At 39.0% G+C, this 26,659-nt stretch overlaps 1 protein-coding gene across 1 annotated transcript in view; it reads right to left on the bottom strand.

Annotated features, from left to right (window-relative positions):
- Positions 1-1,936: 1,936 nt before the first annotated feature.
- The window catches only part of BASP1 (brain abundant membrane attached signal protein 1), a 49,551-nt gene continuing 24,828 nt past the window's right edge, over positions 1,937-26,659 (bottom strand). Inside the window, exon 2 of the mRNA XM_061449259.1 lies at positions 1,937-3,552. Coding sequence (XP_061305243.1) covers positions 2,812-3,543 — 732 coding nt within the window. The 5' untranslated portion in view covers positions 3,544-3,552 and the 3' untranslated portion in view covers positions 1,937-2,811. The remainder of the gene's footprint in view (positions 3,553-26,659) is intronic.

The following is a 26,659-nucleotide window of genomic DNA, read 5'->3' as shown; positions in this document are numbered from 1 at the left end:
TCGTCTCAAGAAAATTCATGGGGGAGCTGTGGAGAGAAGTTCTCCCCTTCCAGGACACATCTATTCTGGGAAACAATGACAGAGGGCTCTTAAAGATTTTCAGGAAAGCCACAAACCTGACCACACAAAGATGTTGCAGATTGTGAGAGCTTTATATGCACAAAGCCTGGTGAACTACTGCAAATCTGTTTTTTTCTGTCTAGCCCTTTCCTGTGCTTCAGCTATCTACTATAAAAAAAGTCTACCATCTTTTTAAGCCAGAGTACTTAGCTGACCTTTCTCTGTGCAAAGAAATCCACTTTATTTTGATATGTTATGCATGAAATTGACTCTTTCACATTAAGGATGTAAAAGCTTGGTGACAGTGCAAGATTCATGTAAGTGAATGACCTGATCTAAACCCAACAGAACTTTACTCCTGCCTGCTCCAGTAAGGTGCTTGTCTGCACATCAGTATCTGCAGCATGACACAGGAACCCTGTATTCCTGAACAAAATAAAGAATAAGAATTATGGAAGTATGTAGAATAAATCATCCTCACTGAATGGAGAGTGTATATGAAATAATTTATGTCATTTTAAACCACCAGATTTTTTTTTTTTACTAAGTACAAGTCCACTCATCCCTTCGGTATTTGTATTAAGCTATGTTTCTATTTACCATTGCCCCCTTCTCTCAGAATTTCTTCTCAGACTAAGAGTTTATTAATGGGCAAACCAAATATGCTTTTTTAACTATTTTTGTGAATCCAGGCATCAGCACTGAAATAATTGTCTGTATCCACTAAGGACACCACTCAGCAGAAACTGCAGTTATTCAGCAGTTCTGCTGTATAAAAATTGGGCAAACGAGCAAAACTATTGAAAAATGTTGCTCATGCTAGCCTAAACTCATAACAAAGTGTATCAGCTCTAGAAATATTTTAATAGGACTAGGATTAAATTCAATTGCCTCATTTTAAAAGATCAGCTTCTCAAATACACTTACTCCCAGTTAAAACTCAGTCAGCATGCTCTTTGGAATCACAGGAGACCACTTTTTTCACGCGTCAAAGCAGGAAAAAGCCAGTTCTACTTTGCCTAGGTTAAAACATAGAATCATAGAATAGTTAGGGCTGGAAAGGACCTTAAGATCATCTAGTTCCAACCCCCCTGCCAGGGGCAGGGACACCTCCCACTAAACCATCTCACCCAAGGCTTCGTCCAACCTGGTCTTGAAGACTGCCAGGGATGGAGCATTCACAACCTCCCTGGGCAACCCATTCCAGTGCCTCACCACCCTAACAGGAAAGAATTCCCTCCTTATATCCAATCTAAACTTCCCCTGTTTAAGTTTTAACCCATTACCCCTTGTCCCATCACTACAGTCCCTAATGAAGAGTTCATCCCCAGCATCCCTACAGGCCCCCTTCAGATACTGGAAGGCTGCTATGAGGTCTCCATGCAGCCTTCTCTTCTCCAGGCTGAACAGCCCCAACTTCCTCAGCCTGTCTTCATACGGGAGGTGCTCCAGTCCCCTGATCATCCTCGTGGCCCTCCTCTGGACTTGTTCCAACAGTTCCATGTCCTTTTTATGTCGAGGACACCAGAACTGCACACAATACTCCAGGTGAGGTCTCCTGAGAGCAGAATAGAGGGGCAGGATCACCTCCTTCGACCTGCTGGTCACGTTCCTTTTGATGCAGCCCAGGATGTATAAGATGTGCTGTTCATTCACGACTTCTTCCAGCCTCACCTGTGAATGCCTGTGGGTGTTGAAGTAGCAGTTTATGGCAGTATGATTCTATGATCATGAGACTGATAGCTCTTTCTTTGCCTCTACTTCACTAAAAATTGGAGAGTGAACAGCCCCAGATTTAACACTTCTTCTCTGAGCTTAAGAATCTCCTTCACCTAGCTCCCAAGGGTAAAAGTGAAAAGTTAATCAGTCTTTACACTTTTCTATTTTTTAAATTATTTAACTTTTATTACTGTTGCACCATTTATACAATTACATATAATTTCAATGCATCCATTGTACATTTTGTTTTTTCATTTGTTTTCCAATGAGTGTGTGTTGGTGTCTGTGACACAGAATGGAAGAGAAACTGGAACTGCAATGAACGCAGACTTTTTCATTTCCACTGACCAATAAACAGAACTACAGGTGCACCCAACCACGGACATGCATTAACTCGTCATGAGAAATCTAGGTAGGCTAAGTAGGATGAGAATGCTTTTTACTCCCAAAAAATATTTGGAGAGGAAGAACTGGAGGACTGGCATTGAGAAATATGTGGACAGCTAAGTGGGTTTTGTCTGAAAGTTGGCATTCATCCACTGCATAAAAAAAATATCAAAATAAGAAAGGCTGTAAATAAAAAAAAACACAGAAAATACTGCTTTCATAAAGATCTGATTGCCTTGGCACAAACCTAGTGGGCAGAATCAAACGCATCACTCCCAAACCCCATTACAGAACAAAAAGAAGATTTTGATACATTGGTGGAATGCATTTACAGCAGTTCAGATACAAAAGATGTGCTGTACTTTCAGACATCCATTTATTCTACTTTTATTTTTTTGAATCCAGGACTTGTGTCAAGTTGGCAGAAAGTATATTAGATATTTCCCCACAAAAATACTATTTGGATTCTCCCCCCTCCCTCCCTCCCAACTTGATGGGACATCCTTTTCGTTTTTCATTTTTTTCTCCTTTTCTTTCTGGGCAATACATTTTTGTTATTTCAGATCTGAAACGAGTTAGTATAGCTGAAAAAATAAAAAAAAGACACAGGTTGTTTTAAGTGGTTGTTTCAACAGGCTGTCCAATTTAATCTTGCACTGCTACGGTTTGATCCGAATTAGTCGCTGGAACTTCAGAAGGTTTCGCTTCCTCTGGTGGGGCTGCAGGGTCCGAGGCTTTAGCAGTGGAACTAGGTGCTGCTGTTGCCGCCGTCTCCTTGGAAGAAGGCGCAGCCTCGCTGCTGCTAGGTTTTGAGTCTGAAGCTGGGGCCACTTCGCTTTTAGTTTCTTGGGCTGCAGGTGTCGCGGGAGCCTCAGTCTTTTTGGCTTCCCCTTCCTCTTTGCTCTTGTCATCTGCTTTACTGGGAGCTGTGGCTTCTGAAGGCTGGGAAGCTTTTGCATCATTGCTAGGCTCAGAAGTTTTGGGTGCTTCGCTACTGGCAGCAGGAGCAGAGGCTGCAGTCGGCTCCTCTTGCTTGGTTGCCTGTTCGTTGCTCTTCTGTGGCTCTACTTTCGCATCAACAACAGCCTCTGACTTCTCTGCTTCTGGTTTCTGGGTTTCTTCCTGGGTCACTGGTTTCTCCTTCTCCCCTTCCTTTTCTTCTGTCTTATTGGCAGCGACCTGAGCATCTTTTTCGCCCTTTTCCTCCTTGTTGTTCTCCTTCACTTCTGTGGTCTCTGTAGTTTGCTGGGCATCCGCAGCCTCCTTTGGAGTCTCCTCTTCCTCAGTTGCTGCTCCTTCAGCCTTCTTGTCTTTGTCTTTAGCTTTTTCATCATTGACACTGTACCCCTTCTTCTTCTTGCTCAGTTTGCCTCCCATGTTGGAGCTCTGTTAACAAAAAAGAGAAGAGGTGGTTACTGAAAGCCCAGTATTTATTACCGAGAGAATCAAAATCAGATCAACTGAGGTGCAAAAGGAAAATGGATGCTGGCTCCTGAAAAAGAGACCTCATCAGGTTTGGTCAGACATTATCAGTTTATGTCCCTCTCAACCCTGCAGCAAGCAAACACCCTTCTGCTACATCCCCCTATGAACATTCCTTCCCTGAACCCCTTTAACCCTGGTTACCTTTCAGGGAGGAAGGAGGAAATGGAGTAAGATGATGGAGGACTAGTATACACGAAAATCTCTTGTGTCCTGAGAAATGGATATAAGGTATGGAAGCAGGAAAAAGCCGTATTTATATTCAGGCTGGCCACAACCAAATTTGACTGGTCATTCTTGGCATGCACCCCTGGTTAACACAAAGTCCACTATCACTCCAGCAAGGGCTATGAACAAGTTTTTTATGAAGATTTGGAAAAATCAAAGCAAGCCTAGAGTCAGTGAGATGCAGAAGACTGCATCTACTCACTCCGCTCTCACCGTCTGTTACCCACACAGCCAGCTCCCACTGCATAAACAGCCTATGTGCAGGGATAATGGTACCTGGAGGCCAGGAACATGTATTTCCCATACCACCCTCCAGCAGACCCAGAAGCAGGAGCAGCTCCCAGCAGGGACGCCCCTATGCACAGACTCCCATCCAGCCCCTTCCCACCCAGCAGCTCCCATGGCGATCACTCACCAGGAGCCCCACTTTCACAGCAGTGCCCCACAGACCCTCCCCAGCAGGACGGGAAACACGGAGCATGAAACACAGCAAGCCTGAGACAACTGCATAAGACAACAGAAGCAAATACGGGCGCACTGCTGACTGCAAACTTAGATGTGGCATGTGACAGGACACAATAAAAAATTGTGGGTGGAGAGACAAGAGGGATGAATGCTTTGTAGCTTCTGCTCACTGTTTTCAAGCATGACAAGCAATCAGGTACACTGTTCAGATGCTTAAAAGAAGTTGAGCAGGTGTATAACCATATCAGTATTTATATACCCTTCATGTGGGAGTTTTAACTAAGAATATACAAAATCCTGCACAGTACTTCAAAGCAAACTTTGTCTATTAAAATAGGAGACATAGAAACATTGGGTCATTAATGAACAGGAAAACCTCTATGAGGAAGAATTACACTGCTGGTATTAAAACAAATATTCATAGTCAATGAAACCTTAAGGAAAAAAAATCCTAGTTTTGTACTATCTGAAAATAGGAGAAGATTATTTTTTCAAAGTCCTGTCAAACAAATGTTTAATTTGAGAGCTTCTCCAGGGGAGATGAATCATTCTAATTTTCTGGTTTGCAAAGGCAGATAGATACATAGGCCCTATATTTTTCAAACACTTGACAAAATCGCGACTACAAACCAGCAAAAATTCATAAGAGCGCTCATAGAAGACTATTAAATCATTTTTAATACCATTAAGAACCAGCTGCTTCTCAGTAGATTTTCTGCTAACACAGATACAAGGCCAAGACACAGCCCAACCTCAGACTTCCATGTGTCTTGGGCAAAAACGTGATATTATGGTCAGCAGAGACCTTTTGGATTTCAGCTTTCAAAAAGAATAACAATTTGCAAATACTGTTGAAGGGTTAGCACACAGTCCTGCAAAATGGCAGTGCAATGTTACTGGAACACTACTTTGCTGTCTGGAATTTTATGGCAAACAGCAATAAAAGGATTAACTTCCACAGAGCTGCAAGCTGAGCAATCTAATCTTTACCTTCATGGCAGAGATACCAGCTTTTTAGGTATTTAGGGCAGGCTATGGACATTAGTTTATTATCTTAGAAATTTACAGGCTTCTTCATGCTCCATAAATATTGCTCCACCTTATTGTTTATGTACAATTACAACCAAACACTTTGAAAAGACTTTTGCAAGTCAGCAGGATCAGGGATTTGTACTGAAGTCATGTGTGTATCACAGTTCCCAATCCTTAATTAAGCCTGTATTTGTTTCCCAGCAAAGCCCAGATACTGTGAGCATAATTGCATTTGCCATGTCTTTGGTATTTCCCAGGTTTTGCTATTTCACAGATAGTAGTAACTCACTACAATTTATATTTTCTTCCACAAAAAGCTTTTAACCTCAGGTACAGCTACAGAATGCTTATGGCAAAAGGACCTTTAATAAGCAAAGAAGCCTGCACATGAGAAATACGCTTCCAAACTATGAAAAGAGACATGCGCTCTCTTTGCTTGGAGGTATACTCTGAAATTGCGGTGTCTCAATTTGCCTCACAGCCAGCTGGCTCAAGATACTGAAGCAGAAGATGGAAGAGGCTCAGACTATCATTATGACCTGTTAGTAAATATTTGCAGTTACAAATGGACTGCTACCTTTCATCATAGTTTCAACTACTTTATAGAATAGATTCACTCTTTGTGACCCTGCATCTCACATCTCCCTATTTCAAAGACACCCAGATCATCATCATAATAGCTATGCCAGGTTATCATGCAAAAGCACAGATATCATCATGGTCACCACCCAGCCCTGCAGGTAGCAATGCTGCAATGCTCCTTTCACCCAATGTTTGAATTACAAAATACTCCTCTTTGTCTCCCAGGCCTCCCAATAATGTATCTCGGCTCCTCCATCACAATCTCCAGAAACAGCCCCCACGTGCTCCACTGCCCCAAATTGATGCTGATCTGGTCCCTGTCCCACCTCAACTGTGCCTGAAGCCCAGCTCTGCACCGTTCAGTGCATGGAGTCTCAGGGTGCAACAGACACAAAGCAGACCTTAAAAAGCATTTAAAAAATTACAACCAGCTCTACCTGGAAGTGTCATGTAGATTCAAGCCACTTAGACCACTGCATCCACATTATAAATGACAGATCCAGGAAAAAAATAAATGCCTACAAATATTTACCATACAGGCTAAAACTCAGTATGGCTTTAGTTATTTTCACTACAATTCACATGCAGTGATTTTGAACTAGCTCTAGCAGGCTACCAGCTGAGTGCAAAGCGTGTCTAAAAGGAAGATCCTTTAAAATATTGTTGCTGAGCACCACTCCTGTAAAATGGCACAGCACTTAATGTGCCTTTTCTTTACTGGATAAAGAATGATCTACAGCAAGACTGCCTAGAAGCAGATTTCATATGAGAAGTTGCAATTTATCAGCTATTTTCAGAGAACCTTGATGAACCATTTGGCAGACCAGTACTTCAGAAGAGCAAGGTTAAATACAACGCCTCTCAGCACGCTCAGTATTCTTTGACTATACTGCTCTTCTCATGGAAGAAGAAACAGATCCAGAGACCACTGAGGTAGACTTCTTCAACACGAGCAAGGATTTCTCCAGTTTCAAAGTGCAGCTGTTCATTGTGCTCATTAGGAACTGAAGAGTTTACACAGGTATCTTTCTTATTATGTAAAAGAAATAATCTGACTATATTTGCATTACAAAATATCGTGTCTACAGGTGACCTAGAGCACATTAAGGACTTAGAAAATTCAATATTCATGATAACCACGATTTTGAGAGATAACTGTGCCAAAAAAAGAGTTAATATCCGTAATATAATACAACAGAAAGAACTCACAGAACATTTCAGATTTTACACCTGAAGACTAAGCTGATCTCATGAACATGAGCCCCTGGAACATAGGCAGCACAAATTTGTACATCTTGGGAAAAGAAATATCATTTTGAAGTATTATATTTCAAATTACGCTTTGATATTTAAATAGTCTCTAGAATTAGACTCTTACTATCTCTTGTCTGTCCAAGTAGATTTCTTACATGCCTATAAATTCCTAAATGTTTCATTTAGCATACACTTTCACACTCCATGAAAGTGTCTGGCTTTTACAAGAATGGACTGGCTATCACCCTCATTCTCAGTACAGAGTATATCAGGAAAGCACAAAAACACAAATATCACCTGTATAATGCTGTAGTCTGATTGCCAAAGCTAAGCTTCCAAAGCTCCTGTTCAACTTCATGTAAAGCGTGGGGAGCTCTGCCCACCTCCAGAAAAAACAGTTCAGGAAGACAATAAGTATCTTCTGAAATCCCACTGCCTTCAGCACAATGTAGGCATGTGTGGTGGGTCAGGCCAAAGTAGCCCTTGCACAAGCCTGTTCCCAGGCATGAGTTATCTCACATCGCCTGCAGACAAGTGTTGTAAAATGCACAAACCTCCCGGGGCTGGGTTTCAACACTCCAAATCAAAGGAAATACCAATCCCAGAAACTGCCCCACCCCCAGCTGCTCAAAATAAATAAAAAGATCTTGAAGAAACCTTTATATCTCTGAAACCCACTGATTCATCCTACACCTCCGTTTAAAAACAAACAAATGAAAAAACACCCACCCCCCCCAAAAAAAAAAAAAAAGCAAGTTTTTACAAAGGGAGATATATAGGAACTGAAGGCAACAAGGAATTTCCAGACACAGTTTCTGAAAGATTTTCTGAAACTTTTATGAAAGAAAAAGTTAACTTACTAGTTCTCAAAATATGCAGTACAATTTCATGCTTCCCATTACACACATACATACACTCAGAGACACTCCTATCTCACCAGCCCAGGTCAATCATTTTACCAGATGAGTGTTAGAAGACGTCTGTAGCATACCCCTAGAATGAATTAGACTCACTAGCCTTGTATTTTAGCAAAAAAGTCATGCTTTTCTCTTTCTAAGTTATGCTTACACATCTTCCTTTTCCTCTGATATTACAAGGAATTAGCAGAACAGAAATGCTAGATGTCACTCAGGTTCAAGCCTCTTCACACCTCAGTAGTAGAAACTTCTTGTCTTGTCTCGCCTTCCACTCTTTTTCTCTCTTTTCTCTTTTCCCTTTCTCTTTCTTTTTCACTTTATCTTTCCCTTTCCTTTTTCTGCAACTTACTTCTTTTAAAGGAAAAAAAAGAAAGAAAAAGTAGGAACTTCAATTTTTATATTATTTTTAAAATCCTGGGGACACATAGACCACACAAAAATGGGAAGGATTATGTGCTTTTTTAATATGGGCCATTTGTCATTAACATATCTGAATTACGATAGTTGCTAATACATGCCAATTATGACAGTTATAACAATCTGAGCACACTGCAGGCAGGTATAAAATTGTGCCTAGCTATTTAAGAACTTGTGCATGAGTAACTGTTTCATTTGAGAAGCGTAAATAATAACAATGAAGCACCTTCTCCACAAAGTTAATATTCACGACAATTTTTTTGAGAGCAAATTAAAAAGTTGTACCTGAGATATTACTGATTATTGTGAAACACTTGAGTTCTGACACGTATTAATTCAACAATTAGGAGCCTATTTTTCCAAGAACAGAACAGGAACAAAGACCAGCAGTTTCATTACTGGCAAAGGTTTTGCCAAAACTATCAATCATTTAATAGCAATCTGAAACCACAAGGATTTCACACATGTAATTCATCTTTACATTCTAGGTAGAAAAAAGCTAACTAGCTGAGCAAAATTCCTAAGTAAAAATACAATTTGTCCATTATTTGATCAAAGATTGATGAAGATTTTGAGGGTTACACTGAAAGCAACTTTCAAAGACTTTGGACCTGTATCCTCCTGACTTGGATTACTGTACAACTGAAGAACCTGGAGACCCATAGTGACTGAAGATCCACTGCCCAGCCTGATTCTGGTCAGATACCAGCACTACTTTAGCTGTAGGAGAGTCTGCAAAAGCAAACACACCAAGTTAACTGCCTTGTGCAGTCTCTGTGTGCATCACCCTGTATTAAAGCCACTTGAAGTGAAGCTGCAGAGCCACTCTGTAGGACTGTGCTCTTGAACATAACGTACACCATTTAAGCTGATACACCATTAGCTTCTCCAGCTACATCTGCAAGCCATCTTGCAGCAAACATGAGCAGAACTTGGACCAGTCTTGCCTTCCTGAGTCAGCAAGCAACATGGAAGAAATGTTCTGCTGTGTGCAAACTCCCCACTCACCCCAGGCAAAGATGTGCTTTGTAGGTTGAGATAATATCTTTTATTAGACCAGCTAACGTGGATAGAAATAACATCACACCTATTATCTTTAGACAATTGTCTACAACTGATCTATCTTGGTTTTAACGTTATGTGATACTTTCCTATTTCTGGTTTCAAATCAGAATTGCGCTGTTTTGCCACAAGTGTTTTTTTTCCAACACAACACTACATTGCCCAGCAAAATAAATAAAACTTCCAGTGCCTCCAGTTTCACCGCTGGCAGCTCCTCCAAGGCTGTTTTGCATTGTTTGTAACAGAAACTCAAGCCATATGAAAAACAGAGCAACACAGAAGCAGCATAAAATGCATTATTTTCATGATGCCATGCACGTGTTGCTCAGCCTTGAGTTCTGACTCAAGCTCTGACTGCTTAATTAAAAATGCTGCCCTGTTCAGTCTATCAGCCTTCCTACAGACTGGAGACCCCGCTAATGTTCAAAGCATATCTCCTATATTCAGATTAACTGCATATGTTCTTTTTTTGTTGAATAATAAAAGCAGCTTGCAGACATGATCGTGCAGGTACACACACGCAGCCAGAAGTCAGTCTGCCCCAGACTGAGATCTTAATCGCACTATTGTTAGGCACATGGTTGGAAGGGGAAACTCTGCTGTAAACACCTGCTTTGCAGAGACTGAGATTAATTTTACAAGAACACCTCTTGTAGAAACAGTTTGCAGGCTTTAAAATAACCCAAAAGGCTAAGCCAAAAATACAAGCATGTGCCTCCTCCTTATTCTAAGTTGCCACATCACTTTGAGGTTTGTGCATGACTCCCCAGGAAGCAGCTTAATAAATATTTTACATTAGCTAAAGTTTTCTAACCTGTACCCTAGAATAAAGTTTCTAAATAGGAAATTGTGTAAATTTCAGAGGTGGTTATTGACCACATCTTTCAAACTGCTCAGGTCCTAGGAACTTGCCCAACCGAGGGAGAGGTGAGATTCCACACATATTATTCCAATTATGGCCAACCACTTTTTGCCTCCCTCAAATACCTAAGACACCACCATCATGCCTAATTACAAAACCACACAAAGCGATAAAAGCACAGATAATGGGATGACTTCCTTCTAACTCACATTTTGCTTGAATTTTGTCCCTCTAGTGCTATCTTTAACATGGATCTCAATACCACAAATATGCTTGGCTTGCAGATATCTGAACTGGTTTGGGTCCCTCCAAAAGAGACACTCCAAAAATGTAACAGTCAGATGCTAGTTAGCAATGAAAACATTAGCCTTCTCCCCACTACAATCCTAGAGAAGTGGGAAGACCTCATTCCTGGAGGGACTGCTCTCTGAGAAAGGGAATTTTCTCAAGCCTAACACCTATACCTTATATTTCTGTAGTCTCAACCTGAACAAAGAATATACAGTACAAAGCACACGAAGAGATTTCAAATTCACGCTTTCTATACCACAAATTACTGTACAATCCTTTTTTATATATATTCTTCAATAGCAAAGCTTTCAGTTACTGCTTGCATAAATAACTTACCTGCCATTTCCTTAACAAGAATGCGGAGAGCCACATTCACTTTTTGAAAAAGGCCTTAGGGTATTTAACTAGGTAACTGTCACTGGAGATAGTTATTTATGGGCATCTACATTTACATTGTATCAGTTTAATATTCCACACTTTAAAAACGCTGCATTACTTTAATGCCCATTTCACTGGTCAGAGTAGTTTTAATCAACTTTGGGACAGTCCTTAGAATATAAGTTACAGTGTGCTATAAGAAATGGATACATTAACTTTGAAATCTTGGAACTATCAGTTTTATTTTGAAAATAGATTCTCCAACTGACAGCTAAATTCTTCAGGATTTTTTTTTTTTTTTCCATCTCTGGGGTGCTCCTGGTGCTGCTCACTGGAAAAAGCACTGGGCATACACCCTCGCAGTAAGAAAACATCCTATGGCTAGAAACAGAACTCTTCACAGTTCAAGCCTATGATAGATCATGGCAATCCTTAGACTATGTATTTTCCTTCTTCTGGTTGCATGACACCCTCCCTACAGGCAATGAAACCATGTTTATAAATGTGAACAAAATCCAATTATCTTTTTTTATTATTTTAAATAAAACCCACATGGACTGCAGCACACCATTTCTGACCTTAGCACGTGACTCCCTCCACAATTACACCACAGCAAAGAGTACAACAGGGAAGCAAGACCAGCCGCCACCCACCTGAAGCAGCGCTCACCACTATGATGCTTGCTATGGTGTTCCTGAGAACATTGCAAACACTTCCTTTCAAAATATACAGTATCTATCTTATTCAGCAGAACAAAAAATTAGCAATTTGAATGAAGTATTTGTTGTTGACTTACTCATTCCAATACTTCTTCCATTACCATTCCATTAAGATACAGGATCTAGTTAACACCTCCTTTACCTGCTTTTATCCGTTTCAGCTCTACATTAAGCTGCAGAAGTGGCTTTTCCCTATTTTTCCTTCAAAGGAAATGATCACACATCCACTTGATGCTCCAGGAGGTACCGCAGCTTCTCATTTTAACATTAGAAGAGGTTGGCTGATTTTAAGAAAACACCCACAGTTCTCTTCTTCCAAATCTCCATCATAGAACATCCAGCTGCTTCAGTTACTGGGGACATGCCCACCTTCCCGATAACCTGGGCCCTGAATTTAGCATCCCTCAGAAATTAAGGTATGTGCAAGAGAACAGGATTAAAACAATTTCATCATCCAGTTAATACACGACTGCTAATGACAGTTGAATTAGTAACTGGAAAGTTATTCTGAAAATACCTGCAAATTTAACATTGCATTAGAAAGCTAAGTACACTTACATCTTTAGGACAGTACTACACATCATACCTCTGGTGGAATTTAAACTCCTGCAAGCAGCAAACACAAAACCCACTTATACCTCAGCAGCACTTACAAGGTATTTTACGTTGACTTCCTGAAGAGCTGCTTTTCCTTGAAGCAATAACTTTTGACTTTTAGTCTTGTGTACAAAGTTTCATTTTAAACTAAAAATTCCGTACTGTAGTCAATGTATACAAGTCAAGTCATGTTTTGCGTAACATCAAAACTACTTATAATTAAACCTGCAAGACTTTGGGCTGAATTACAAGTATTTTTCATGTTGCTAAGAAAAAACTCCTCCTCATGACTACAGTATCAGTGTCAGAACCTTATCAGCTCTCAGCTTCTCACGGCTCTGTTGTAATAACGTCTTGTAGTAAAGACATGCTCAAGATAAATGAGAGAAATGTAAGCATGAAAGCTCAGCATCTTGGAAAACTTTTTAAATTCCTGTTCCTGGACACTCCTTTGTGCATGTACGTTTTCTGCCAGGATGTAGCTTGGTCTATATTATTAAGTTTGTCACTTTGGTCATTCTCACTTCCTGGTTCTCACACAAGCACAATATGTGGGTTTTTTGAAACAGCATACATATAACACAAAAGAAAATCTCATGTTCCCAACCTTCTTTGTCTTATTTAATATGCATGTTCATACTGGATATTTACTTTTTTCCCTTTCCCCCCTTCATTTTTCAAACAAGCAGTCCCCGCAAATAACCCGGCTTACCAGTTACTTTAGTCACTTGGGAGGATTATCAAAATAACACAGAACCAGTACACAACAATCACTGGCAAGTAAAAAGCATTAAGCAGCTGATTTCTATTTGTGTCTTACAAATATCTCTCTCCATCTTCTTCACCCCTACTCTTTTACACTCCTCTAATGGCTGTTCAAAATGCCAAGTCATCTTAGGCAATCTCTAATTCTGACTGGCAATATTCTCCAAAATTTGAGGAATTGTATTTCTTGATCCAGATGAAGAACTATACATATGCTGTCATGTGGAGCCTATTATGCTACTTAAGCGCCACATTTTGGTAATAAATTAACACTTATTCAGAGTGTACCATAGATGATTGAAAGGAAAGAGGCAGAATTTGTTTCTCGGTTTCAGTGTTGCAATCTGACAGAGGGGGCTGCAGAATAAAACTGATCTCTATTAGAGAGTTTTGTCTTGTGTCCCAACAGGATGATGGTTTGCTTTGAGAAATCAACTTTGAAAATATAAAGTGTTTCTAAAATTCCCAAAGTAAGAGCTCTGTCAGGCAATAAACACATGTCATGTACTAAGATGTTAGATATGTCACCTTGGATTCAAGACTACCAGCTCTAGATTGCCTAACTCTCATTCTGACAGGTTCACTGACTTACTTTCTCCTTTCTTTTACTTGGTTTTGGTTCTGGTTATACTGGATTGGCTGACCAGCTCTGCTAGAGCGAAGGTTATGTGTAACTGGAGGCTAACAAGTCCATTTGTCAAGAAGTAAGCAGCTAGTGCAATCCATGAATTATACTGAGATTTATGTTCAACCCAGGAAAGGCAGAAATCTGATTTAATAATTACTCAGCCAGAACCATTCCAAGCTAGCAGCTGCCCAAAAAGAAGAAATAACAATACAGCAGGAATGAAATGAAAGCTAGAAATCAGGAAAGATCATCAGGTGCCTATCTCCTTTCAATAAAATATCTTGTTTTGCTTTTCCATTTAAGTACCAGTAGGAAATCTGTCCATCTGAGAGCTATCAAACTTAAAAGCATCAAATGAAAGCAAAAGAAAAATAACTTTGCAGGGATAGCTGCGGAGTTGGATGTAGTCCCTTTCCCTCCCTCTCACCTGAGCACTGACTTGCATTTTGTGTCAGTGAATGCAGTTAATGCTTAATATGGCCACAATTCAATTTCTGCAGTTCAGAATGCATATCAGTTGCCTCTAGATTATATTACTCTTGATGTAAATGAGCCTTCCATCACAGCTGTATGCATGCCAATTTGCACTTTTGGTCAACTCAGACCATATTACAGAAAAGAGCTTACTTTCCAAGGTCCACATGCTGTATGGAAAGCTATTTATAGAGAACTCTTAGAATCACTCTTTCAGTTTAAAGAGCTTTCAGTCCATGGCTATTTGAAAAACCATTTATTCTAACCAAGGAAGGCAGGCAGACATCAAAGTCTAACTGAGCTTTTTCAGGATTAAAATAAGAGAAGTCTATCAAAGCATCGGAGACTTGAGTAATATGGAAAATTGGTTTTTGGTTTTCGTTTTTCAAGACATCCACAAATACCGCTAGGAAGGTTCTGTTAGACCTTTTAGCATTACTAGGCTTCATTAGTAGACCATGTTTCAAACCAGCATTGGCATCCCATTTTACTGTTCCCCATATTAACACATACATGGGAACCCATCCATGACCCAGGATGTCCACGTTTTAGAAGAAAGAGGATATCAATTCATTTTAAAGCTGTTAACAGAACACAGCTGCCAAGACTCCCAACAGTAACTGGCTTAGTTCCTGAGTTTTTTGGTAATCTATTCCCTATTTGTTTGTGATTTTTTTTACTTTTCACTGACAGGTTAGCTGGTGGGACAGGGGCCCTGCATTCCCCTGTGAGATCTCATCAAGGAATGGGAACTGAACGAGTGCCTCAGCTCTGCTGCCTCAGCTCTGCCTCCCAGGGTTTGGCAATTCATTTGCTTGGGGGGTGGGGAGAGGGAGCTGTGCTTCATGAACTTTAAAATGTTGGCTGTCACAAGCCAAGAGGCTCTGCAGAAATCATGTATACAGTTCTGCACTCTGCAGTCTTCTGGGTAATCCACCCACATGTACAAGTCAAGCACTAAATTCACACGTCTCAAATGGGGGCTGGGTCTAAATATGATTCAAGTGCATAAAAGTCTCATACCCATATTTGGAAATATTACTTTCAGTGGTCTCATATTATTTCAGAAATTATTAAGGAGAGCTGGTATCAAGGAATTTTTCTCAAGAAACACATAACTATTTCAAGGGTATTTGCAACCTCAAATCTTCATTTAAGTCTCTTACCTACCACAATCGCTTACTCTCTTGTATTTCTTCTATTTTTAACCACAGATAACTGGTAAGCCATGCCATAGTTAAGCTTATTCTGTGATGTAGACATAAAACAGGATAAAAAACTTTTTTCCATAAATGGCCAATTTCACTACCAATTTCAGCTCAGCAACTCTTCACTATAAAAGGGCAAGTCTTCTATTTAAGTATTTATTAGCTTTTGCAAAGGAATGATTAAGACAAGGTTTCTTTTCAAAGTCTATTCTGTGTGAATATATGGGGTTACAAAGAGGGGTCCTTTCATGATAGCTGCCAGTGACTGCAAGCTTCTCTCATATCACACACTTCTGACAGAATCTGACATAACCTACTTCATTCAAACACAGAAATCAAATATAGAAGAAATTATTGTCTTTATTCAGGACAACATAGAGAAGTACTGCAAAACTACCATCACACCTTTACATTTTGTCATACCCTGCTAGTCACACTTAGCTTTATGTGTGAAGCCTGTCGCAGCTCTTCATCTTTCTGCGAATCTAAAGAACCAACCTCATATCCCTAAAATCACATGATTGTTGGGAGCAGGAGTTATCTTCTCCAGGTGAAACTGCCACCCTAGAGCAGTGAGACGATATTCCCCTGGTTTAAGTTTCTGGTATATTTTACATACCATGGTAAAAATAACAGATGAGACCTTCCCTCCCAAAGCCCAAATACAGACAAATATTACTGCAATAAAAATGTAACGTAGTACAAAATCATGAGACTATCTCTTGTTCCCTGTTTTTTCAGGGGTTCACAGCAATCTGGGAAGATGTGAGAGCCCAAAATCTAGTCAGTCTCTTCCAGCTGGTGTTGTTTTAAAAACCAAGTTCATTCCATATGACTTCTCAAATTTCTGTTAGAGAATGCTCTTTTTCTGCATATTGGCACTGTACTGAATTACTGTCTCTGAAGCTTACATTGTATCACACGTACTAGAATAGCATAATGAGCAAGTCACTCATCTAGATTTTATAGTACTGTGCTAATTTTGCAATACAGAACTGTAAAGCATCTCCTAACATTTTCAGGTATTGCTGAAAGCTCCTTCTGGGACCAAGCTCCTTTGCATTTAAGCCTCTAGGCTGGGAACATCTGTACATGGACATGATGATTTATAGTTCCAAATATGCACAATTCACTCAGTTTTGGTTCACTTGATGATAAGGATATTTTCTCAAGCTAAGAAAGCTCAGGTGCATCCAGCTGGATGAAGATGAAGCTACTGCTTGGCATCCATCTTAGTGCTTTATTCTTACATCTTACAGATACAAGAAAACAAAGTAATTTTGCTTAAACAGAACACTGTGAATGCTTGAAAAACTACAGTAAGCCCATTTTAACCTGCTTTCATTAGGGTTTCAGGTGTTGGACTGATGCATCACGGTCAATGCTATGTTTATTCTATGTTTATTAACTAGATGCATGCCTTTCTTTGTTAAAAAGTCACCCCTTTTAAGAGAATTACTCAAATTTGAACAGATGCAAGAGGAAGCTCTAAACTGGTTCACTAACTTTCCAAGACCTTTTTAAAGACTTTTAAAGACTACAACTACTGAGTTATATTTGTCACATACTGCAGAAGCTGCCTTTTCTACCTACAGATCTGAGCTGTGGCAAACTACATTATTTCAGTCAGAGAAAGTCATGGCAATTACAAAGGCCTCCCTTTAATGTGCAACAAAGTACCAACTAGACATAGTAATGCAGTATTGCTGGAGATGATGCTCAACAGAGCATGTTATGAAAGGATCTTCTGCAAGGAATGGCAAGAATTAGGGATCTGAAGGGTGACAAGTTTAGGTAGATTCCATTGAGCCGCAGCATTTTCACACTGTCTACTCAAACTAGCCTCTATTCTGGAGTTCCAAAAGCCTATTAAGTAAATTAAGATCAGCAGTACAAATGTAGCCAGAGAAATAATACCAGGGGATTGAAGAATGGCCATGTAGGTCTCAGTGCTTAGTATCTCCACCGAGGGCCAAGTGGCTACAAAGGACTGAGCTGTGGGCTTAAAGTCACAGACTGAATTTGCAAACCTCTAACTCTGTACCCATTGATTGATGCAATTTTTCAATACTTTTTTATGTTATTGGGTTTTTTCATTACAGGAAGATGAAGGGCACACACGTGCTGTTGCAGAGACTTCTACTTCCATGACATTCCATCACGGCAATTGTGTAAACACAAGGCTTTTGAAAAATTTCACATCGGTGTCAGTTGAGAAGATTCACAACCTATTTTTGTAGTCACTGGTTGGATAATATATTTACCTTAAAAGCAAATAAAATTTGGGAATGAATCTTAAAAATAAGCATAATTCCCATGTAAAGAATTCAAGTATCTGTTACAGAGGAAGAAAAAAAGACTAAGAGGATTTTTTTTTTTTCTTCTTTTAAACTAAAAGTAAACTACTTTCATTATCGCATTTGTCAAAGGCCAGTCAGGAAAAATGTTATATGTGCTGAATAATTTTAAAGAGTCTAGCCTGGGAAAGAAATGAGGTTAAAGTAACTAAATGGCATGGGATCATAGCCATGCAACACTTGGTTTCACATGAACTCAGTTTCTATGAACTCTTATATTTGTAAATTGTCAGTTCATCATTTTATCATAACCTCGGAGTATCTGGATTTTTTTTTAAGTATCAACTCTAGTATTTATTACAAAAATAACTTAATATTTCATTTCTAATCCTCATTTTAGCAAGAGAAGTCTGGAAAGACTCCTCAACCCAGAAGGCATTTTTGTCTCATGATTTCTTATGACATCACTCGTTTTAAATGCTGAAGACTAGGAACACTGCATGTTCACAAGGAAAGATATCTGAAAAATTCATTTAAAAAATGGGTGTCTGTTTATTTCAGTCATTCAAACCTGTTAGCCCAGTGTTCAGATAAATTCAAGAAACACAAGTTTCTTTAAATTCATTTAAAAATTTGTGTGTTTCTCCTTAGCATGCTTTGTCCTAACAAGCTAAAATATTCAGGAGTCGAGACATCTAGCACCATTTGAAATAAACCTGATAAAGGACTGTTCAACAAGGCCACAGGGAAGACAGAATTGTGGATGGAAAAAAAGAAAACTGTGTCTCTGGTAAACTAGTATGTCAGGAGTGCAAAAAAGTGGGAGTCTGACAAAATTGGTACAGGTAGAGAAAAGAGGCATTTCCAACATCTCTTCTATTTCAAACTGACAGGCAGAATCCAAAACTGCCCTAAAGAAATAAATTAAGCTGAAAAAGTCAAGAACAATTTTGCTGTCTACAAGCTAGCTACAGTGCATCACTGCAAGATGCTCCATGCTGTTAGCTCTCAATCTGCAGAGCTTCTGGACTGTTTTGACATAAAATCCTTTCTCATTTGCACATAACTGGTATTTTTGGTGCTTTGAGTGGTTTTCCAGCTGGAGCACTAAAACAATCGTTTGATTTTATTTATGTTATTTATAGCATAGAATTAATGAAAACAAGAGAATTTTAAATTGGCTGCCTGTTAAGCCACTTCAACTGTTTTGCCTGAACATTTTTGACCATTTTTTTCCTTCTTCATTCCTTTTTTATCAACTGGCAAATAACTATTTTTTATCAAGCTAGATTAAAATAAAAGCAGTTCTAAAACTTGTTCAGGATAACGTGCTAATATTATCTGCTATACGAAGTAATTCAGATACAAATCAACATGCAATTTGAATATTGCTGGAGACCTGGGAGCTTCCTCACTTCTTTTGAAGTTCCAAATTTTATTTTCATGAGTTACAATTTCTAAATTCACTGAAGTGCTCTTAAAAGTTTCTCTTTACAATCTTTCCCTCAAAGGTAACTATAGATAACAGTGTGAAGCAAGAACTCAGTCCTTACAAAATGTCATCGTCATTAAGAATATTTTTGCAATTTCATTTGAAGAACTACAAAGAAATTCTTAGAAATGCTAAACAAAAGTTAACCTGCAATGACTGTCTGCAATTCAGTACTTTCAAATGAGTATTAAAATACTAAGTTTTATATGTAGAAGAGTGAAATTTAGCTGGGATCTTTGATCATGTCTCTAGCATTTGCCAGTACAATTCTCTCAATAAAAAACAAGAAGAGAGACAGAAAGACTCCAACACTGTTTGGTAGCCCCATGAATGAAGTTAGAAGGTAAATCATGGAACACGGAACCAGAGGCACTGAAGTCAGCTGGCTTTGCTGAACCTCACATTCAACTATTTTTTTCTTATTTTTTTCAAAAATGAAGTGTTTCATATGCAGCCCAACTGTATGACATCTACACTTACTCAAATATGCTCCTCAGTTACCAGAAATGTGCTCACACTAGCAAGCAGCAGCTGGAAAACATTAGCATCAATGGTAAACCTGGATGGATATCAATATCTGCAAGCTAATAGCCAGAGAAAAGAAGTATTACAGTTGTACATGGCCACCTGCCTGCACAGACCAAAAGCGATTAACTCTCTTCTCAACTGAGCGTCACCCTCCTCAGACTGCTTTAATGACTTTAAAACACTGTTTAGAAGGTTATTGAAAGCGTATTCTTTACATTTGCGAGGTACAATACCATTTTCTTACTGTAAATTGCTGAGATTTACAGCCTCCCCTTGACTAGCACCTCACCTCAGCACAATGCTGTGGAGCAGAATGAACCAGGGGGCTTACGAAGATTCGGCACATGTGTTTAAGCATGTGAAACAAAAGTCTTAATGGTCAGCTGCAAAAACATGCAACATTTAATTAAATATTTGGCTACAGCAAGATGATATTAAAAGCTAACTTTCCATTAGCACTCTGTAACTCTAACTTGGAATAACGTCTAAGAAAATATAGAGCCCTGTATTCCCTAATGTGGCATTATCAAGCCGTTGGCAGTACTGTTAACAAATAGAAAAGAGCAATAAGAGAGCAACTTTGTGCACATACACATTCTTGTGCTAAAAAGAGAGATATTAGACTGTGACTAGAATTAAATTTACCAGGAAACAAAGTCTGGAGATTGTAAAGAGGTAATAAGATTTGAGAAAAGGATGTTCTTTCCCCTAGTTATTTGGTACTTGGAAAGGCAAAGGAAAAACAAACAAACTAATCAGAACACCAAAATGTTTACCCACAGAAAATGGGAATGCATCACAGAGCTGATTATTTCCCATTTAACACTCCACCTAGAAAGATCGGCAGTCTTGAAGCTCGGAAAAGCTTCCTGCTCCATTGCTGATCTTGTTAATGTTTGAGAGACAGCCAGCACTCAAGAACACTGCGCAGATTTATAGACACCGGGGCTGAGCAACCAGTCACAGCCTGAACGTCAGTATCTAGATGGAGATACTGCCACAGAATTATTGTATGAACACCTCCAAGCTGTACTTTTGTTCTTGGAGTACAATGCTGTTGGGAAGTTTCTATAGCACTAAGAAGACTATTCTTTGATCAGATACTAGCACAGATTTGGTACAATAGGTTCATGAAGGTTATTATTCATATCTACCTAAATCCTTCTAAATGAAAAAAATTAACACTACTTTAAATGCAAAAATAAAAGAAAAAAATAATAAAAAAAAAAGCAAGCAATCCTACCTTTTTGTTTCTTTTTCCCTGAGAAGCTACAGCATTTTGCATCTGAGTTGTAAATAACTATTCAGTATCACTGGATCACAGTGCATAGCAGACCTTGGAGTCTGAACAATCTATACTTGCTAATACATTCCACAGAAAAGTGGCATAAAAATTGTGAAATAGTTCTTTCATTCTAGGTATGCATTAATTCTTTTCTAATCAGTGTTTTAGATCTCAGAAATATTAAGGTATTAGGGAACCAATCTGGACATTACAAGCATAGCCGTCAAGGAAGTCTGATGTGTAGAATCTGAGAGCTGAAGGTACCAAGGAAAGTTAAAACACACATTTAAACTAAAACCACTAGCCAGAACATCAGGTACTGAAGCACAAGGAAATATTATAATTCAGAAAAAATAAAGTTAATCAATCACTGCAATTGTCCATACTAAGCATGGTCTAACAGCAAATATGTAACAAGCAATGCCAGGAAAAGGTTACTTATTTTTTTCCTATGCTTTTCCGATTATTCAAATGCTGTGTAAGTATCAAACATATAGTAGACATCTCTGCAGCCTCCAGGATTAGAAGCCATTTTAGGATGCCACTGCTTATTTCTGAGGTTAATATGTGTAAATGTTAAAGACTGAAACTATTTTTATGTGCAACAGAGTCTGCAAGAGAAGGGGAAAGGACAAAAAGGTGATCCTTTCCCTTTAGAACTTTTCTAAAGAAAGGATGTCTCATCTGCTTCTACAGCAGATACTGGAACATGGCAGATCATCTCCCTCCCACTGTCTTTCCCCCATTTTTTGCTGCGTCACTCACTGAAGGAATATCCAGTAAATTATCCTCACATACAGAGTAGTGTGGACTATCACACAAAGAGGTCCTTTGTTCTAACTAAGAACCCAAAGCAACTTATATACAGGGTAAGAATGGTCTGTATTGCTGCTTAGCTCTCTATTACCATGACAGAGTACCTTGGCTCCAAACTGTCTTTATGCACGTTCAGCAAGGAAAGTGCCTGGTTCTCCTATTCCTGGTACCAGTTAACATCATCTTCGTGCTTCATTTGCACTGGCATGAAGCAAAAAGACCCCATAGAAGAAGCTGGAGTTACTAAATGAAAACATTCAGAGAAAGAGATTCAGAGGAGAGGGACAGAAGAGAGAATAGATAACTAGATAAAATGATTTATAGGAAATCTATCCTTCTCATGTTCAAAACTAGCAAGAATATTCTGCCACAAGACCACCCTTCACCTTATTTTCTATGGGGTCCTTGCAAACAAAAAGCACTCCCCACCTACAGCTTTAAGTCAGATAATGTACCATTACACTAGATGTTGTACAAAGGTGTAAGACATTGTCTAGGACTAAGTAAGAAACGTACAGCATTAACAAAACACCAAAACAAAACAGCAAAACAGCAAACGAAAGCTCTCTAGGCCAGTAGTATCAACTCCAGAACTGGATCTCTGCATCTGCTGGGACACAAGCCTGGCTTGCTGAAAGTGCCTGGCGTCTCTGAGGCAGTGACACAGTCTGAATGCACAAGATTAGGCCCAGCAAGATATCAAATGAAATTTAACAGCAAAGTATACAGAAAAAAAGCAGCATACCTAACTCATTCTTGATAAACAGGTATTCAGTGTAATTGAGCTGAGATGTATAGCTGACCTAGGAATTAGAGCAATCTATATTTGCCACTACATTCAGCAGGAAAGCAGCACAAAAATTGTTTAATGAGTTAAAAAACTCTCACTTTGAGTTTAATGTAGAGCAGATAGAAAATGGTTTGGTCACTCAGCAACATACTTTTTATTATTATTTTAACAGATATCTGAGACAATAATCTGTACCTCTCTACTTTTATAATTGTTCATATTGCTATAATTATATAAACTGCATTTATATGCTGGAACTGATTTCTGGTCGTGTTTTCTGTGACAAACAGGGATAATAAATTGCACAGCCTTCTGTTCTTCACTGTCACCTTCTGCTGCATGTCACATTTCCGTTCATAAACTACTTTTCATAAATTACCCTCCCCCTTCACTTACAGTGCCCCATCACTTTTATGAAACACAGCTGTCAAGGACTTCAGTAACAAAGAAATTCCCAAATCCTCCCAGTCTCAGGCATTTTTCTGCCTATTACAGTACTTACAACATTAGGGTGGCATTATGCGAAACAAGGCTGCATTAAGAGTGTAGCTGCCACTGTCTGTTGACACAGGACACTTTAAAATGAGAATGTAGTAAGAGTCAGAGTTCAAAAATCATGAGCCCAGTCCAGCTGGATAACATACAAACATCTTACAACTCTGTCTCATTAAACGAGTTCAGGGAAAGGGCATTGCTAAAAATGAAGAACAAATGTCTCAATTTACAGACCTACACAGCATTTGTTGCAGTACATTAAGCAGTAAGAGAAGTAATTTTTAATGCAGCCTCTTCCACTGAGAAGCACGTAATGACATGGCATCTGTGCTGCTAAGGAGGAACCATGAAAGGACACATACAGCATAAGTCATTTATGCTAATTTTCACAAAAAAGTCCATACCAGTAGAAGGTAATGACAGCAGTATGGTGATGTACAAAATACTGCTCCAGTTACTTAGAAAGGGATCTCCAGTCCTTGCCCTACTTTCCTGATCGCTGCCTATCCAGCAGCCAGCTGTGGACAGCCCAGGAGATGCTCTCAACATTGCCGGAGTTGCCCAATGTACTGTATGTCACCAAGTTTAAAGGCCTCGAATTCATGCCTATAACCAACAGGGTAGGAAATCAGAGGCTAGACATTCATGTTTTTACAGCAGGAACCAATTTTACCAATAAATCAACTGATCCATCACAATCATGCCGTTTGAATAATGGGTTTTGTTGGGGTTTTTTTGCTGAAGTATGCGCAGGTCTCCATGAAAGAGCTGAGTCAGGGCAATCGCTTCCGAATCCTTACTCCACTCTTTCCAAAGAAAAATAAGCCACTTTCCACACCATTGTTTGTTTCTCTACTACTGCAAAACACCGTGCAGGACAGAGCACATACCCCAGATACCACTGGGATAGACATGAAGCACTGCGAAATGTGTCTGCGGTGGTGGAACTGGGTCAAAATGCTCATGGTTGATTCAAAAGTGAGCTGCCTTGATTTGGCATTCTGGGAGAGGGGCAGCAGCTCATTTCTCTTAGGCACAGAGTTAGTTAACTTCCTGCAGCTAAGCAGACGATCAGAAAAAAACTCACAGGATTACAAGGATCATGTATCCATGGTGATTTTAATAAGAAATCTTAGTTGCAGTAGAACAGATAGAAGTGAGAAACAGAATAAGGCTTCACGGGTGATTTATTTAATTCATCTCCTAGGAAGTAGGATGTTACTGTTTTGATTTGGAGCCAAAACTTGTAAGCCTGGATCAAGCTCTTGCAATTCAAACTCAAGTAGATCCTGCTCTCAGAAACCAGGACACTGTGGCTGTCTTTATCTTGAATATAACAGTTCTCTTTGGTAAATTGCTTACAATGTATTAGGCCAAGTTTTGACGGTGTCATGCTATTAACATTAATTTTGTCAAGTATCTTGCTTCAACTGCCCTATTTCTTTTCCTGTAGATTTCTGGGACAGCAATATTTATGGTACTTCTGCTCTTTCCTGAGGCTACAGATGTTTAATAGTGCTCAGGTAAAGTAGCCTAATATAACATATACCTAATTTTGTAAATCTTTCAGCCAGGAAAATACAAGAATTTTGTAGCATATGTCAGGATGCTGTGCAGAATAAAAACCATTAAACAGTTATAAATTTCATTTGTTTCAATTTAAATTACATTATTTTTAAGAATTTATATATATATATATATATATAGGCCCTTATTCCTTGCAGCTGATTGCTACATTTTCTGAAACACAGTAAGTTTATTATTACTATTTATTTTAACAAGCTCTTCTAATTACATCAAGCATTTTTAATTGTTCACCAGCACCATATTCTCTGAGATCCAGGATAAACAGAGCATTTGTGCTAGCAGCACACATGTAATACTGTGACTAAGCAGCTCAACTGCAGGGGTGTCCCAGGCAGTGAAGCTATTTGTGATGCTAGAGAAACTATTATTTTTGGTTTGCCCATTTGGTTTCCTCTGTTGTCTATAGCTATATTATACTCAGTGTCCTTGCTCAGTCAAGGAGGAAGAAATCCCAAGAAAACTAGGTCAACAAAGTAGAATTCGATAGATTTGTAAGAATGTGGAGAGAAGAGACCTGTTTGCCTTGAGACTGACTCTGTAGGAGACAGATGCCACAGCTAAGAGTTTTAAGCTTGAACAAGCTAAGACCAGAATGGAAATTATGTTAAGACTTCTGAGAAAAGGACTCTGACAAATGGCAAACCAGAAGTGAAATATTTGCATTCCTTTTGCAAGGCCCAATAGCTCTGTTCCCATAGCTACTGTATGTTGAGATGGATGATGTAGCTACAGCAACAGAGCCAATATCCATGTTCACTGTAAAATTCCTAGGTCATTACTTAATCCTTCTTTTACCTCCTTCCAAATTTCTGAAAGAGGAAAAAGATAGTGTTAGGTTAGCTTGTTCTTTGAATGAATTGAAATTATACTAAAAATATTAAAATTAAAAGATCCACTGCAGACAACTGGAGCTATAATTTTGCTTTCCTGGCACAAGTTGCATCATTCCCTGATCCCCCTTTCCACACTGACTGGGCTAAAAAGAGCATTACACGAGTGATGTTTGGCACTCTGCGGCTCATCCAGGTCCCACCATATTCAAGTGTAGCACCCACTCGTTTATAAGCCAGTCCTTCCATCAGGATACTATTCATTTGCTTCTTATTTCCCACCACCCACCATTTCTATCCCACTGATATTTTAAAGAAATACTTCTACTCAGAAAATCTGCACATTTACATGGCAATTATTTGCCTCTACTTAACAGTGCTAATTCCCCACATAATTAAAAGGGAAATACTGCATCAAGCATGGAAAGTGTTGTTTAAAGCAGAGAGTCTTTTAACCTTCAGCATGTTGTTTGCCATGTGATTGCCAACTGAATAATGTTTGGCAAGCCAAGGGCATGTTTTGTTATACGCATGTACAGCTAAACTGAAAACAAAGTTTCAAGTTTAACCTACTACAATGATTTGTGCCTTAACGCCCCAATTCAAGTCTCACCAAAAAAAACAGGAATCACACTTAGGGGAATTTATACTGGGCCCGTAAGAGGAACAGTCAGCACAAGCCTTGATTTCCTAAGGGCCCCACACAGAAATATGCCCTATTGTTGCAGAATCCAAACATGGAGATATCAGAAGAAGCCAACACCCTGAGCTCTACTTAATTTTGCTTCAATGTCCTATTTCAAACTTCCTTTTCAAAGCTACATAATCATACCCAAACGGTCAGTCTCTGCTAAAGCTATAAAAGGATTAAGCAATACTTAAGCCCTGATATAATGTAAATTAATCTGTAACCATCAATTAGAAAAGCACTGAGGCAGTTTTATGTTAAAATGCCAATCCTAGAATATTCTCAATTAAAAAAAACAACCTCAGTGCTCACAAGAGTCCAGAA

The sequence above is a fragment of the Pezoporus flaviventris genome, unplaced genomic scaffold (assembly GCF_033815535.1).
Source record: "Pezoporus flaviventris isolate CSIRO_AGI_PZ_B2104156 unplaced genomic scaffold, CSIRO_AGI_Pfla_v1 ptg000007l, whole genome shotgun sequence".
NCBI lineage: Eukaryota > Metazoa > Chordata > Aves > Psittaciformes > Psittacidae > Pezoporus > Pezoporus flaviventris.
This window is presented reverse-complemented; position numbering and strand designations above follow the sequence as displayed.